At 36.7% G+C, this 15216-nt stretch overlaps 1 protein-coding gene across 19 annotated transcripts in view; it reads right to left on the bottom strand.

Moving 5' to 3' along the window:
* CTNNA3 (catenin alpha 3) overlaps nucleotides 1–15216 on the bottom strand; it is a 477233-nt gene that overhangs the window by 243581 nt on the left and 218436 nt on the right. The window contains exon 8 of one of the 19 annotated variants that reach the window (XM_068687753.1): nucleotides 14850–14987. The exons of the other annotated variants lie outside the window; for them this stretch is intronic. Coding sequence (XP_068543854.1) covers nucleotides 14865–14987 — 123 coding nt within the window. The 3' untranslated portion in view covers nucleotides 14850–14864. Of the gene's footprint in view, nucleotides 1–14849; nucleotides 14988–15216 lie in introns of those variants that run through there. 19 annotated transcript variants of the gene reach the window in all.

Here is a 15216-nt window from a genome sequence, read left to right as displayed (position 1 = left end):
AAAGAAAAAAGAAAAAAAAACTTCGCAAGATTTTTTAAGCTTGCACTGCTTTAAATAAAAGTAATCCTAGAAAATCGGAGTAGCTCTCAAGCTGGGTTACTAAGGTGGAAAAATGGAAAAATCTAACTTTTTGAAGTATCCCTCAGAATACGAACTGCAGAAAAAGAACAGAAATTTGAAAAGTGCAGTTTTACAAATGCTTAATCTCAATGATTCATTAGTAAAAGGAGGGGAAAAAAAATATTGCATGGCAACAACCACACTATGCCTTAAATCAAAGCTGTTTTGTTTTTTTTTCATTCAGAACATGTTTGTGTGATCACAGAACTCTGGAAAATCCAACACGGCAAACAGACAAATGATAATATATAAACTTTTGAGTTCAATATGCTATTGCCTTTCTTGATAAAATTATGGCAATTACATGAAAATTCTTAGGCTACAGACACTCAGGTTTAATCTGAAAATGGCATAATATCAGAATAGGTAATATAAACATTTATTTGGATGGGACCTCAGCAAATATTCCTAGTTCTTCCCAAACAACAAATTCCACTTGCCCTACCCTCACTCTGACAGTACTATTGACATCAACCCAAAACACACAACTCTAATCTTTCTCTGTCCCTAATCCCATCTACTTCCATATAGCTTCAGTAAATAATGAAGTGTTCATAAATGATGAAATGATTCCTCCTCAGTAAGTGCAGTGATATTCCTTGCCCCAACTATATCATGTCTCTGCTTCTGAGTACCTTTCCTAGCACTTGGCACATCCAACCACAACTTCAACTGTAACTTAAAAAAAAAATTAATTGAAAATAACTGTGAAGAGTTCTTATGCTTCCACAGAATCACTCAAATAACAGCTGCAGGAGCCTTCATCTGGATAAAAGACAAGTGTATCAGTGTCGCAAGAAACAAGATGTGCAGAACTGGTCAGAAATTAGACCATATTGTAAAAGTGGTAATGGCTGTTGCTTTGTGGAGGCTTCTGTATATTCAGTAGAGAAAAGAAGGGAGAAACATCAGAGAAGCTGAGCTACAAAATAATCTAAGAGATTTAACCTCATCAAATCCTGAGACTGTAGTACCCAGAAAAAGAAAAAAAAAAAAAAATACAACAGGGTATGCTTTTTGGTTACTGAAAGAGACTTGAAACAGTACCGATGAGGTTTAAATCAAACTGTTATTTGATTCCTGCTGTGTACAGAGAAACTGGTGCTAACAAAGAGAATAATCTCTGGCTCCAACATTTATCCTTCCTCCTAAGCAAAGCTATCATCAGAACTATAGCACATGTCTACTTCTCATGTCAAAAGGAACACCGATACAGACAAATGCCCAAATATACCTACGGCTGTGAGCCTACTTCGAGGAAGGATTCCTAAAACTTTTCTTTCCAGTCCCTACAGTTTCAAGAATATGTTTTGTAAATTTTTACTGTGTGTAATCGGAATAGCTAATTTGAAAAATGACCAGTAAAAAGAACATATATTCAACTTTCTGGAAGTCCAAGACAAATAATAAATTACAATAAATTCTAGACACGTCTAAACAGTTTCTAGATGTTAATCTCTAAAGACATTAGTCTATTTACATTGCCTAAGCAGACAACTCACCTAAAACCATAATGCAATGTTATCTTTGAAAACTAGTTTTCTCGTTGGTCTGTGTTTACAGACCTTTTTTTTTTCAAACCAGTTTTATATATTAAAAACTCATGGTTCTACATAAACACATAATATCATTAAAATAATACATTAACTACTTAATTAATCATATTTTTACTAAAGTGCTGTTTAATCTAATCTGAAATGACTTGTGGGAAAGCATCAGTCTATATTTTTCATTCATAAAATGTGTTTGAAGTTTTGAGTCTTGCTACAAGAATCCAAAAAGAAATCAAATCAGCGGGTAAAAATGAAAAACATTTCAAATTCAAAGTAAAGCAACAATTACTTCTAATATTTTATACCTATTATTTATTTATGTAATTCCCATTTCTCTCCATGCATATATATATATTTAAACTAAATGAAATATTCATGAATTACCAGCATGAAATACTTCAAATAAAGCTGAAACAATTTTATACTCATTTTGAAAATCATCACCTTGTTAAATAAACCTTCAATCCTTGATTTTCAGCTATACTTTTGGGAAGAAGAAAATTGAAAATTAGTGAACTTTCCCTGTCAATTTCTAATATACACACCATAAAATCTGATACCAATTTACTAAAACAGCAGTTCCTATTAAAATATATATGTGTATATATTTAATTTCTATATGGATGCACAAGCCATCTGAGCAGTTCAAAAGCATGCGAAGAGTCACAGCTGTTGCTCCTCTGGGTGAAAACCTCAAAATACAGAAGCCCGATATGGAACAAAACATAAGTGTAAGGAAGGGAATTCTTCGTAGAGGAGTGTTTCTTAGTGATAACACACTCATTTCATCTGTATTTTTGTTGATTTACTTGTTCCACATTGACAAACATTACTGTTGAAACTTTATGGGTAAGACAGCATGTCAGCCTCAAAGACAGACGACAATGCACAGACACTATGATAGACCTTTGGTACAGCACGAAGTCCTGATGTCAGAAGAAAAAATCTCCATTTCAAACTTCAGTGGCTCCCTCTCTTGAAGAAAAGGCCACTAAAGAAAGGCCTGAAGAGCTGATACATGACTGACTAACATCTTCAAAGACAGTCTGAAGTAGAAGGAGGAAAAAACACAAACTTTTACTAGGCTTAAAACGTAAGGACTGGAAGCACAGGTTTCTATTTACTTACCAAGTATGTTGCCTGTATTTGTAATATATAACAAGGATGTTCAAGAATTTATAAAGGAGAGATTTCAGGATTTTGAGAAAGAATTGCATATGCAGAGGAAGTCTCATCATTTTAAATTAGTAAAATGTACTGCCTGTTCAAATACAGGTGGGAAATAAAGCTAAATAGGCTTGGAGAAGCTGTTCCCAGTTTAAAGGTGGTAAAAGTAAGGTAGGCTAACATATAATAGTGACCATGTGGGCAGCAAAATAAGACACTGTCCTATGGAAACGAAGTTAAAAACATACCTTCATCTCATAAGATGAAAACTGACATGGTCAGCAGCCAACTGAAAATCAGGGTTAAAATATAATTATTATTTACTGGAAGATATGAGAATAGCGGAATTATTCATTGTTAGACAAAGTTTGAATTAATAAAATGGATACCATTTATCTATTTGCTCTAATTATTTGCTGAACTTCAAGCATATTTTAATTTTCTTTTTTGTTTACTGAATGGGGAATGGATACTTGAAGAGACTGCATGAATAGTTAAAAATATCCTTTAAGCATTTTTTTTCCATCTGATCTGTTAAACTCAGCAGGTTAGAAGCTTGACATTAAAAACAGAAATTTCCTTAACAACCTCCCCTATAATTCTTATTAAGTATCTATTGAACAACAAGAATAATTTTAATCCATAGAGTGAGATAAAACCATTAGATACAGCAGTAAATATAATGCTTTGCTTTGTCTCATGGAACAATCCTTATTTGGCTCAACTGAAACGGGTTCTGAGTCACGGGAAATGCATTACAGAGAAAAGTGCATTGAATTTTGATGAATGTTATATTATCTTGAAAAACGCTATGTTAATTTTTCCAACTATGATGCATGTTTCTATACTAACTTCAGTTCCTTTCCAGCAGTGTGATAGAAGCTTTGCACTTTTTAACAACTCAGGCACACCACTGAAATTTACTTTGAAGTCATATAAAACTGTTCATCTATACAGTGTTTGAACCAAATAGAAAAATGCTGTGAGCTCAGATAGACTAACTGCTGTCAGAAATCTCCATTATTGTCTCAGCTACAGTTATATGGGAACTACAACTATTTTGATAAAAGGATTATTGCATTTCCCTTGTAATCTGTGTCCAGTGCAATATCATCTTGCAACAATCTTCAGGAAAAGCAAAACACCTCCCTTGTACACTACAGCAAGATTCCTGTAAATATCAAATTGATGTCTATTTACTTCTTTATGCATTAGAAAGTGACTCAACCTTTATTTATATATGGATTAAAAGGAGTAGCAGGAAGGCAGGAAATTCCTCAAATCACAGAACACCATTGTTATCAGCCCCAGGCCAGGCTGAACCTGAAAGCTGACACCTTACAAACTGGTACCACCACACTTAGATAAGCACAGACTCACAGAAAGTACTTACTTCAGCAGCATAACATGGATGAATATGCATGGCTTAAACTGACCTTTAATTGTAGATCTAAAAAGGAGCTGAAAATGGTGAAACATGACATCCTATATTCTCACACTACTTAGCAGAAATGAACGTTGCAAACAAGACTTTTAACCAGTACCTGAGGGACTTTCCAAAAGGTGGTGAGAATCTCATTATCTCAGCCTCTTTCCCCACGGAATACTAATCCTGAGTAACTGGACACAAAAGCTCCCCTTTAGAATGTCAAATAAGTTATCTGCTTCAGTTTGAAGTTAATTAAGATGCAAATGGAAGACAGCCTTACAGCATGGCTCCCTAACCCTAAATGAAGACATTCAATAGTATGAGGGATAGCTACTTATGACAAAAAACATTGTTCATGCCAGTATGTTTAGACTGAATGGTATATACCTCTCACAGCAACCAGAGCCAAACAGATTTTAGCTATGCATTATTTACACAGCACTTGTCTTATGAATGCAATCTTCATTTAACAGAGACATTTATACAGCATTTTCTTTACATTAAATATTTCCCTTTCCTGGGGAAGTAAAGACAATAGGAGGCCACTATGGCTGGCTGAGGAATGCCAAAACCTATTCCATTTAATAAGGGCAAAACTCAGGAGAGGCAGCAGCTCTTTTTCTTGATTTCCCACTTATTCATGTCACTGAAAGCACTGAGGTGTGATTAACAGGTTGTTCCAAAACCAACAATAATTCCTGTAGCTTTCCTTAAGACTCCAAGCCAACAGATTACTTCAATTTTGGATTTTAGCAATCTTCTAAAAGTATTACCTGAAGCCCACACAAGCACGTCTAACACATATTCTCAACTTCTTTAAGTTATGAATGCTTAAATTAAAAATGGAATCTTAGTGTAAAATACAATAGATGAATTGCCATGAATATCAGGAAAAAAACTATCCAATGGTGACTCTACACAAAATATTTACCTCTGACCCTTGTTCTAATCATGTAGAGCTCAAGTTAGATACAAATAAAAGCAGTGTTTAATTCCACAGGAAACAGAAATGAGCAAAACATTCTTCCAGTTAAGTGTTAAATCATGAAACTCACCAGTAAGCTCCTAATAAGAGCTTCTGAAAGGCATATCAGAACTACGTACTGAAGGATAGTATTGTTTTGACATACATATTCCTATCTGCCTCACTGATATGCCTACTGACTGCCACTCTTGGAAAATATCACTCCATAAAATGATGAGTCTAACTGTCCATATTTTTTAATGCCACATTTGTCTGAGAACATGAGAAGCTCCCTAATGATTTCATAAATGATTTCATACATAGTTTCTAACTTTCTTTAGTAGCAGCAATTGAAAGAATAGGGACTGAAACAAAGCAGATTCCTTTGCTTCTGCTCAGTGATTTTGCATTAAACTGTGGCAAGTAAAATAAGCAACTAGTGACACATGTAACACTCCCAGCCAGCCTCTGACAAGGAAGTAGCATATGGCACCAAGCAAATTGTGCATAAAGCAAAAGACAAACACTAGCAAAGGGTGGCAGAGGCTACAAACTTGTAAAGCACTGAAAGCACTTACTCTTTTTGAAATATATTCTAGACACAGTGGGGCATACAGGATTTCTACTGCTTACATACATTTTTGCTGCAAGTGACCTGAAGCTAAAAAATAAATTAAAAAAAAAGTCAGTAAGTCAGTAAGGTACTATAACAAAGAACACAGATGCACTAGATAAATACTATGAAATAAAAGGACATATAATAGCCATCAAATATTTCCAGTGGCTGTCAAAAGAACAACAGAAGGAAGCTCATCTGGCTTATCTATTACATTATTTGCTGAACATTTAAGAGGTTAATTTTGCCAGACTTACAACTCCCCTCTCCTTGATCTTTTGGATGCTTCTTGTTTTAATAGTTTATTTTATGATATGGTATTAAACATTCAAAAAGAGATAGAGAAATATACCAATGGAGAAACCTCTTCCACTGTGAAATTCTGTAAATAAGCCACATTCACTGTATGATAATTAATACCGTTGTCATACCGTTGTCAGTTAAGACATTTAACTGTAAAAAAAAAAAACAAAAAAATCACTACCCGGAGCAGGAATTCTCTCTTTCTCAATGTCCCCAGCCTAATTTACAACAACATGTTAAAACAGATCCAAGTCAGAAGTTTATCAGTACTATGTTCATTCCCACAATGCAAGTAATGGGCAATGACGCACCCTTCTCACTACAGGTACAAAAATCTTCACAAGCAGATGTGGAATTCATGCACAGATACAAATATCCAGAGTAGTAACTGTTTCTGGAGACCTTTTCTAAACCTGCATTTGGAGAAGACTTTGTGTTTATGATAATGAAGGAGCTTTGCAAAATCAAGTCTTGTAGATCAACTGTTACAGAGCCTGGCATATTCATTCTTACATTTCTCTCATGTTTCTGTGTATACAAAAAGGTAGAATATTGAAGACAATAAACATACGAATTATCAGCTTATTTAAAATATTATTCCTTTGTTCAGCAAGTATCTTACACAGAATTCCACAAGTCATGCTATTTATATAAGGAGTAAACGTATTCAAGGACATTTCTACTTTTCTTTTTGAAGCATCTTTGATACTGTGGTGTTCTGATGCAACTTCAAGACTTCTTTCTATTCCTTTACGGATCACTCTATCCTAACAGCGTATTTCCACTTGACTTTAAATCACATAGAGAAGAACACTGAAATTGTTATGTCAGATAAGAGCACTGGATATGTTCCAGCTTTCTGTCTCAGAGTGGCAACTGCTAGGCATTTTCAATGAAAGTGCGAATATCTTCATAGGAGATGGTTCTTATTCAATAACATGGTCATTTTATTTTTATTTTTATTTTTTCCCCTAACACCCATTAGTTTATTTCTGGCTTTTACACTGAAACATGGGAATTTGTCCTTTATCTTTTCCTTCTGTATTTTAATCATCTATGCATGCAAAAAGCACCAGGGCACATCACCTCAGAAGGGATCCCTCAGAGATTGTATTGTGGAGTTCAATTATCATAGTATAAACTAAACTATACAGCTGTAGTGATGCATTTTGATGAAGTCAAGAAAAATCAAATGAATGTTTAGCTTCCCCTGAAAGGTTCTTCTTTTCTACTCTTCCCATCAATTATATGCAGACTAAGCATATTGATATCATTTTATTCATGACTGTTCTGTGTATTAGTTTGGTACATAGTTATCTTAAGATTAGGGTCCCTTTCAGTAAGACAGAAAATAAATAAGTACATTTCTTTCCCAGGAGCTTAGCCTTACAAAGAAATATGGGAAAGGGCTCAAAGCACAGCAGCAGGAATATTCATGATGACACAAGCATATGCTGTAGGATCAAATCAGCAAATCAGGATTTTCATATTATATAGAGAGCAGATTATTGTCATATATTTATAACTGAAGAGGCAACCTGAAAGAGTAAGTGGAAGGAGATGTTCCTGCTTCTTGTGTTTCTAAAGACAAAATGCTTGATTTTGAAACTCAGCTCATGTTTATACACCTTTAGTGTTTTGTCCCAATTCTTGTTGCCATTTAGGGCCACCTGGGATGCAGAAATGGAGCCAGTGACTCACTCAGATTCAGCTCTCCTGTCTCCCCAGTACGTAGGCTGATTAGAACTTCTACTTGGTTACCAACTGTCAGCATTTTTTGCTTACTAACCTCTTTTGTATGCAACTAGCCTCATAACTGTATGTTTTGTATGTATGTAATGTATGTTTTTTTAAGCTTTGTAGCTACTTAGGAGACATAGTAGACTGGATAGAAAGATATAAAAATGCAAAAGCTACAAAGTGCAAAAACTACAACATACCTAACTCACTACAGTTGCAGGGAAGAAAAGAAAGGGTGAAAACTAACTCTCCTCTTTGCATCAACTTCCTTTCTTTCTCCCTGTGTCAGCAGCACTCTTCAAAACTTTGGCCAATCGTATTTATTGCTTTACAGTGTGATGCAGTAGGAAAACCCCATCTATATTTGAGTTCCTTCAACTTGGTTATGCAATTTGTTTGCTGTCCAGTCCACTGGATAAAAGACACCATTAGTTTTAATAGAACAGTGGAGTATACTGTCACTGGAAAAAAAAAAAATAAATCTATAATAACGAAGATTTTCATTTTGACAAATTATATGGGACCCTGTTGCTTTTCTATAAACTGCTTAAATATGGTAGGGGTTGGTTGTTTGATTTAATCACATTTAGTTTATGACAATTTTCTCAGGTAGACATGGCCTGAAAAGATGAGCTAATAAGTCATTTAAATTGCATACTGTTTCATCAAAGCCATTTGCCAGACATGCCACTGGCAAAAGAAGGATGGCAAATGCAGAATGGCATAGCTAGTCAAGACATACCTCAACAATTCACCTTTTGTACTTTTTAACCAGAAAGTTCTAGCCCATCCTTACTGTGCATAAAAAAGTGACCTCTATGACTAATTTCTAATTATCTTCTGGCAGATTAGAGGCTAGTTAACTAACCAAGACTCTCAGTGTAATTGAGATTCTTGATCTTTCTCAGGAGCACCAGCTACCACAGCTGGAATATCTAAAAACTGCTGTAGCTTGCTTAATTGAGTAAGACTTGATTGAATTATTAAAGACTAGAAAAATCTGCAACTTTTGATGAGACAGAACAATATATTTTTTTTCAGGAAAATGCCAGAAAACAGAATTAGGCTGAAGCCAGGGAAGGAAGTGACTAAGCATGCAACTGTAACCATTTGGAATAAATCATTTTTATGCCAGTCACAGTGTGAATGAACATAATTATATGCTTCTTAACTTTGTTCATGTTTTTCTCTTTCAGTTGCAAATCTGCTCAACTGTCATGTTTAGTCTTCTCTTCAAAACGTACCTAATACTGTATAGTAACACATCATTCTGGCTATCTTTGGATTTGAAAACCACAACCTCAGAATACCAAGCTTGAGTCCAAGCATAAGTCCTCATAAAGGTAAGCTAGAATGCTTCTCTGAACAGATTTTCATCCATAAGCAAGTAAAAAGAGAAACTGGAAATTATTTTAGAGTATTTCAACAGGTCAAATGAAATCCAGGTATTCTGCACTAACTGCTTATATGCCTGTATATTGTTTGCAGGGAAAAGTAACTAAAAACTAGAAAGAAGCTCTACCTAATACAAATTACTCTCATCTACTAATCTCAGACTGATCCTAAGAAATGCTACATTTACACTTCTCCTTTCATTTCAACTAACTGAAATATGTTAGGCACTCTTCACAATTTTCATTTGCAGAACTAAAACTATGAAGCAGATTTTTAGATTGTTTTCAAAATGGAACGCTTTTAACATGTAAAAAAAATCCTATACTGAACTGAAGTTGACAACCTTATTGGCCAAAGACTTAGAATGATTTTGCATTTTAAAAGAAATTGCCTCTTTTCCTAGATTTAAGTGACTATTCTGTCCTCACATTAAATTTTGCCAGTCATTATAGCCCAAAAATACATCAAAAATAAATCATACCCAAAAGCAAGTAATAAAATGACAATAGGTATGGATTAATTATGGAAGTTCAATAAGCTTAACTGACAGGAAAGAAGTATGTTTGAAAATAACTAGTGTCAGATTAAAAATAAAAAATAAATGAAGTGAATTAAGTAATCTATTATGCTGATCAACTTCCAGAATCTTTAACTGTCACTGTCCCTTTCATAAATGAAGAAACTGAGGCCTAAGGAAAATTAGAGTTTAAGCTGCAGTTTTATAAGCAAGGTACGAGGTTTTTTCTAAAGGCTTTTGGTGTGGACTTTATGGTTTTCCTATAATGAAAGTTCTTGCCAGCTGCCTTATTCTAGCTTTTAAGGAGCCACAGCAGCCAACAAATGTTCCCTCATTGATCTGACAGAATCACTAACTCCTAAGCTTCACCATACAGTGCGATACCAAGGCTGATTCATCTGGAGTACCAAAGACCAATTAGTTAAATGTGTAATAAGGAACATATCTGAAATTCCAAAATTCCTAAGAACGTGCACTGTATGCATACACTCTGTGCTGAGCAACTGGAAAATGTCCATTCCTCAGAGAAGTATATATGCGGTAGGAATTAAAGAAGACAGGCTGGACAAATGGACAAATGCATGGAGGCAGAGGAGGAAAGGCTAGTCCTGAGGTTTTTGCCTACACATCAATACTAAAGACTGGTCTAGGCCTTGCTAGAAAATAAGACTGACACTCCCCCCTTTTGCTCCTTTCCAACCACAACTATCATAGCAAAGTCATAAACTCTTCAGCTGATGAGAGCCTGGAGCAGTCTGTGATGTCAATCAGAGCCTGTAATATCAAACAGAGCCTGGGTCCCAAAGGTACATGTTTTGGAATTTGCTGCTCCTCATCCTCTCTCACTCTTCATGTGGCAGCACAGAACTGCTCCAAGGATGTGACATTGCTGGGACCAGGCTGCAAATCTGCTTGAATTCAGTTACACAATACCTCCGGCTCCATGTCCCAACCATTATTGGAGTTCTTCATGAACAGAGCTTTCCTACAAGATTCCCATGTTAACTTGTCTCCTCAGAAAATAAATTCATTACCTTTGCTATCTATCACAGTCAATATCTGCTGCTGATGCATATGCAGTAATTGTTATAGCAAGGTAGAAGTCACATATCCCTAGGAGAACAATGGTGGCAAGCATAGCTCATGGTGACACCTAAGACATTTTGAATACTTTATGCTACATAACTCAGGTGTGTGCTGCCTGGACAGTAAGATATTAGACATTCTTTCAAGCAGTGTCCAGTGAAAAGAGTGGGAAGCATTTGTAAGGAGCCTGGGTTTATTTTAACCTACCTGGCAGCTTCACAGAGGACTACAGGCAGAATTGCAAGCGGAGGCCACTGAGAGAGTCTTTCATTTTGGACTTGCACATCTCCAGAACGTTTATCATTCAACAGTGCTTTTATCATTCATGCTTTGCAGGCTGAAGCTAGCAATATGCATAAGATGGAGGGAATTTCCTTTTCTTCAGTGATGATCATCCGCTTTCTGCTTCTTCCATTCATATTCCCCTTCCACCAAAGTGCTAGAGGACAAGCCTTAATAACATACTACATCCACTGAAACAGAACCACTACCTACCAATTTCAGAGAGGAAGCAAAATGACAGCTTTGCATCTCATGTACTTGTGCCTCAAGATGATGGGACTGAAAGACTGGCTGCATGCTTTCCAACTGCTTCAAAAATCATAGGACAAGAACAACTGGGTATCCAACGCCTCATTACGGACAGAGGAGTTATGACAGGATCCAAAAAATCTAGCCACTGGTTGCCATGAACAAAGGTGGAAAGCTTGCATGCAGTAAAATTTACCCTGGGACAGCTTAGAGGCCCCTCTGACCTATCCACAATGCACAGATTGTAACAAAATTGTACAGCTGGAAAAGCCTTATTATTCAACAGTGTGTAACTGTGCATGAGGAAAGTGATAGCCTGGGTTGCCCTGTGAACCACGGCACTGAGGAAATCCTCTGGGTATACAGAAACTGACAGATGTGTCCCTGAAGTCCTCTACAAGCAATCAGATGTTACAGAGGTTACTGACTCCTAGAAAGGAGGCATGGCTCTTAACCAGCTTCAGATCTGCCTCCAGCTTATCACAGAATTTGTAACATGGGATCCTTTAGCCCTTGCAGAGGCCAGGGTAGCCTTGCAAATCTAGTTGTTCTTAGCAGGACAGCAAAGGAATGTTTTCATTTATCACCATGATCCTTTACGTCAGTACTGACAAACTGCTGGGCTAAGATCCTCCCTGTTTTCAGTCTTCTTCCCTGTTTCTCCAGAGTATTTTGTTTCCCACAACTGCATGTTCCTTGAACCCCACTTTCCCACACTTCCCTCTCCTTATGTCCACGTTTGGCAAAACCTGCATCTTTCTGAGTTTCCCTCTGTCTTCCCACACTCTGTTATTTCCCCTGGGAGTTATCCTCCTCTAGTTCTAATCTGATCCTCATAGAACATCAGGTTCATTTAATCACTGGCTCAAAAATTGCAAACATTTTATTAGACTTATCTACTCTTAATGATACAGTGATAGCACACTACAGTACCATTTAGAACAAGCTACTATTGCTAACCCAGCTGATTCCCAGTTTCTCTATAGTAACATAAAGTTGAGAGAAAGACATACTTTGCCACTTCATAGACCCAAAAAGAACACAGTGCAGCAATTGTTTACGATAGTTCCCAAAAGGGACATGTGGTTACACACAAAAAGGCACTCCTAGACCCACAAGCTCTATCTGTGGGGAGAAAAACGCTGTAACCAGAAGTCTAAACTCTGAAATCTGTCCATTAAAAACACAAGGTCCTGTGGCTACAAAGGATCAAATTATTTCTCAGAATGGTTTTCTGAAGGGAGTAACAGAAACAAAAACATTTCTTAAAAAAACTTTGTGACAACATCATTACACAAGAACTGCATTCTAAAGAGCAAGCATGAAAGGTCCTGAGGAATGCTAATGAGAAGCAAGTGACAAAACAATCATTGACTGCTGATTTACATGGAATCCCACTAACCTGAAGGTAGCTGCTGGTTTCTTATGGTTCAGGAACTTCTACATCTCTTCCCTGCACCCCTCAGTCCCCGTTCTACTGGAGCCTGGTAATTATGTCATCCCTTCTTTTCAAATGTCTTTAGCAGATGGACATACATTACAGACGTTACAGGTAATCCATCAAATCAAATACATCAAATCCAAGAATTGCTCTTTCACCTGTCCTTTGTAAAACGTTTCAATTCCAAACCAGCTCTGTGGAGGTACTGGCCTTCACAGCGAATGTGCTCTTTTGACTCAAGCTTTGCTATTCTGGCTGCAGTTCAGGTTAGGGAGTAATGAGCTTTCAGCAGGGAGGTTGCAGCTAGGCAAAGACCACAGCCAGAATGAATGGAAAAAGAAAACAGACTCAAATTTAACTAAATAAACAAAACCAAAAACAAACAAGAAATTAAATTACTGCAAAATCTGGCAGTGAGAAAATCCACATAGAGAGAAATCCAGAGAGATAATCCATTGAAAGTTTAGTATTAAAAGAAAAATCTGGGCAATCTCTACCTTGGGATAGCATACCATTTTCAAATTCTTTGAGTTTGATTTGTCTGTCACATGGATCAAGAAAACAATGTGTTTATCATAGGCTCCACCCAACACTGGCTTTTCATCTGTATAAGCAGTATGACATGTAGTGACACATTTGTCAATGAATTTTCTGATATATGTCATTTCTACCTGCAGAGAAAGCCCAGAAAAACAAATCAGAGTGATGATGAAGGTATTCAACTCAGAACTAATAAGGTATGTGGTATCTCAATTTATGTCTAAGGCTGAAATCCCAGAACAGACTGTGTAAGAGAGTAGACAAATAAATGAAATATTTCTCTTAAGAGTATTGTCTTTGCAGAATTGTATAAAATGCTGTCTTCATAGGCAGAAGAAAAGGATAATGTTGTTTCTGAGCATTTATATTCAGTCAGCATGATGTCACTGAGACTTGATACTTGCAGCTTTTACCTCCTGTTTCTGACTTGGAACTGCTATTCCAGGACAGGAGGCAGGGTCGCCCAGCAGTGACACAGAGAGGTGAGCTTAAAAGGTACTGGGACTACAGCACCTATCTAACAAACTCACACCAATCCTTTAACAAACTCCTGGATTTTAGGCACTCAGAAGCTGTGGTATTGGTTTTAATGAGAACTAGCTTAACCATAAGAGACGTTAACAAGTTTGGCCTTGAGTTTTCTTCCTAGTGGCATGAGTTAAAAGGTAATGCAGTGAGATTGCAAAGATGCATAACCTGTATTTGATACAAGGCAAAGGTTAAATAATTTACAAAAGGTATCTTCTTATCTAAAATGCAAGCTTTTAACTTAATTCCCTGTTTTTCATAGTTTATAATATGACCATCAGACCAAATGAAAATTTGTATGGAATGTTTTATACTGGGAGCAGCTTTATTTCCACAATTTGAAAAGAACCCATTGAGCTGTATGAAGATACAGAAATGTAATTTAAAAAAAACTGTTTATCAGACACTGGCACTTTTCCTGCTTGTGTAATTCAAAAAGGATCTCAGTAAAGAAAATTGAATTTGGCAATCCATTAATATAGATTTGATGTTCTCTCTGTTCATCTCTTGATGTCTCACCCCTTTCAGAAAAATGAAAATAACTCATGGTAAAAGAGTGGCTGCTCCCTCATATTTGTCCACCATATTGACAATTATTAAAACCCTGGAAAAGCTACTGAAGCTCTGCTGACTCATGGTGTCAGTGAAATTACTTGTTAACCTCATGACAAAGGCAGAAGAAGAAGAGAAGACAGAATAGGAAAAGCCAGAGAACTGGCAAAGTTTGGGGAGAAAGCTCAGACTGAGCTCAGACTGAGCTGGTATACTAGCACCAACTAAGTAGCACCAACTGTTCTTGAGAAAGAATTTGGATGTTGTTTGAAGCTTTATGTGCTGCATTTGAACCAGGTGAAGATTCAGACTTAATTTCACCCAGTTTAGGAACCTGAACCATTTCAATAAGGAGCTTACTTGTCACAGGCATCCTCTACTGTCAAGAGGGGGAGAGTGGCAGTTCCAGGAGACAAATTGGCTTACTGAAGGTCTGAACTGTCTTCCAAAGATGCCTGTCCTGCTCCATCGAGTACACAGAGACCTCAAGGCAGTCATGGAAAACCTGTAACAGGCACACCAGGACAGGCACGTGACACTCCTGTCAGCAGAACAGCTCCCCAGACAATCACAGTGTCCACTGCAATCTGCAGCTTGTTTCTGGCTCCTCAACCCTACAGATCAAATTTAATAGCTAAAGACATGCTGTAGTTGAGAATGGGAGAGTGTGACGAATTAACAGAGGAATTAACCCTTTCCATGTCCACAAACCTGACCCACAGGGCAGAATTTAC

Source organism: Anas acuta, chromosome 7, assembly GCF_963932015.1.
Source record: "Anas acuta chromosome 7, bAnaAcu1.1, whole genome shotgun sequence".
NCBI classification, from domain to species: domain Eukaryota; kingdom Metazoa; phylum Chordata; class Aves; order Anseriformes; family Anatidae; genus Anas; species Anas acuta.
This window is presented reverse-complemented; position numbering and strand designations above follow the sequence as displayed.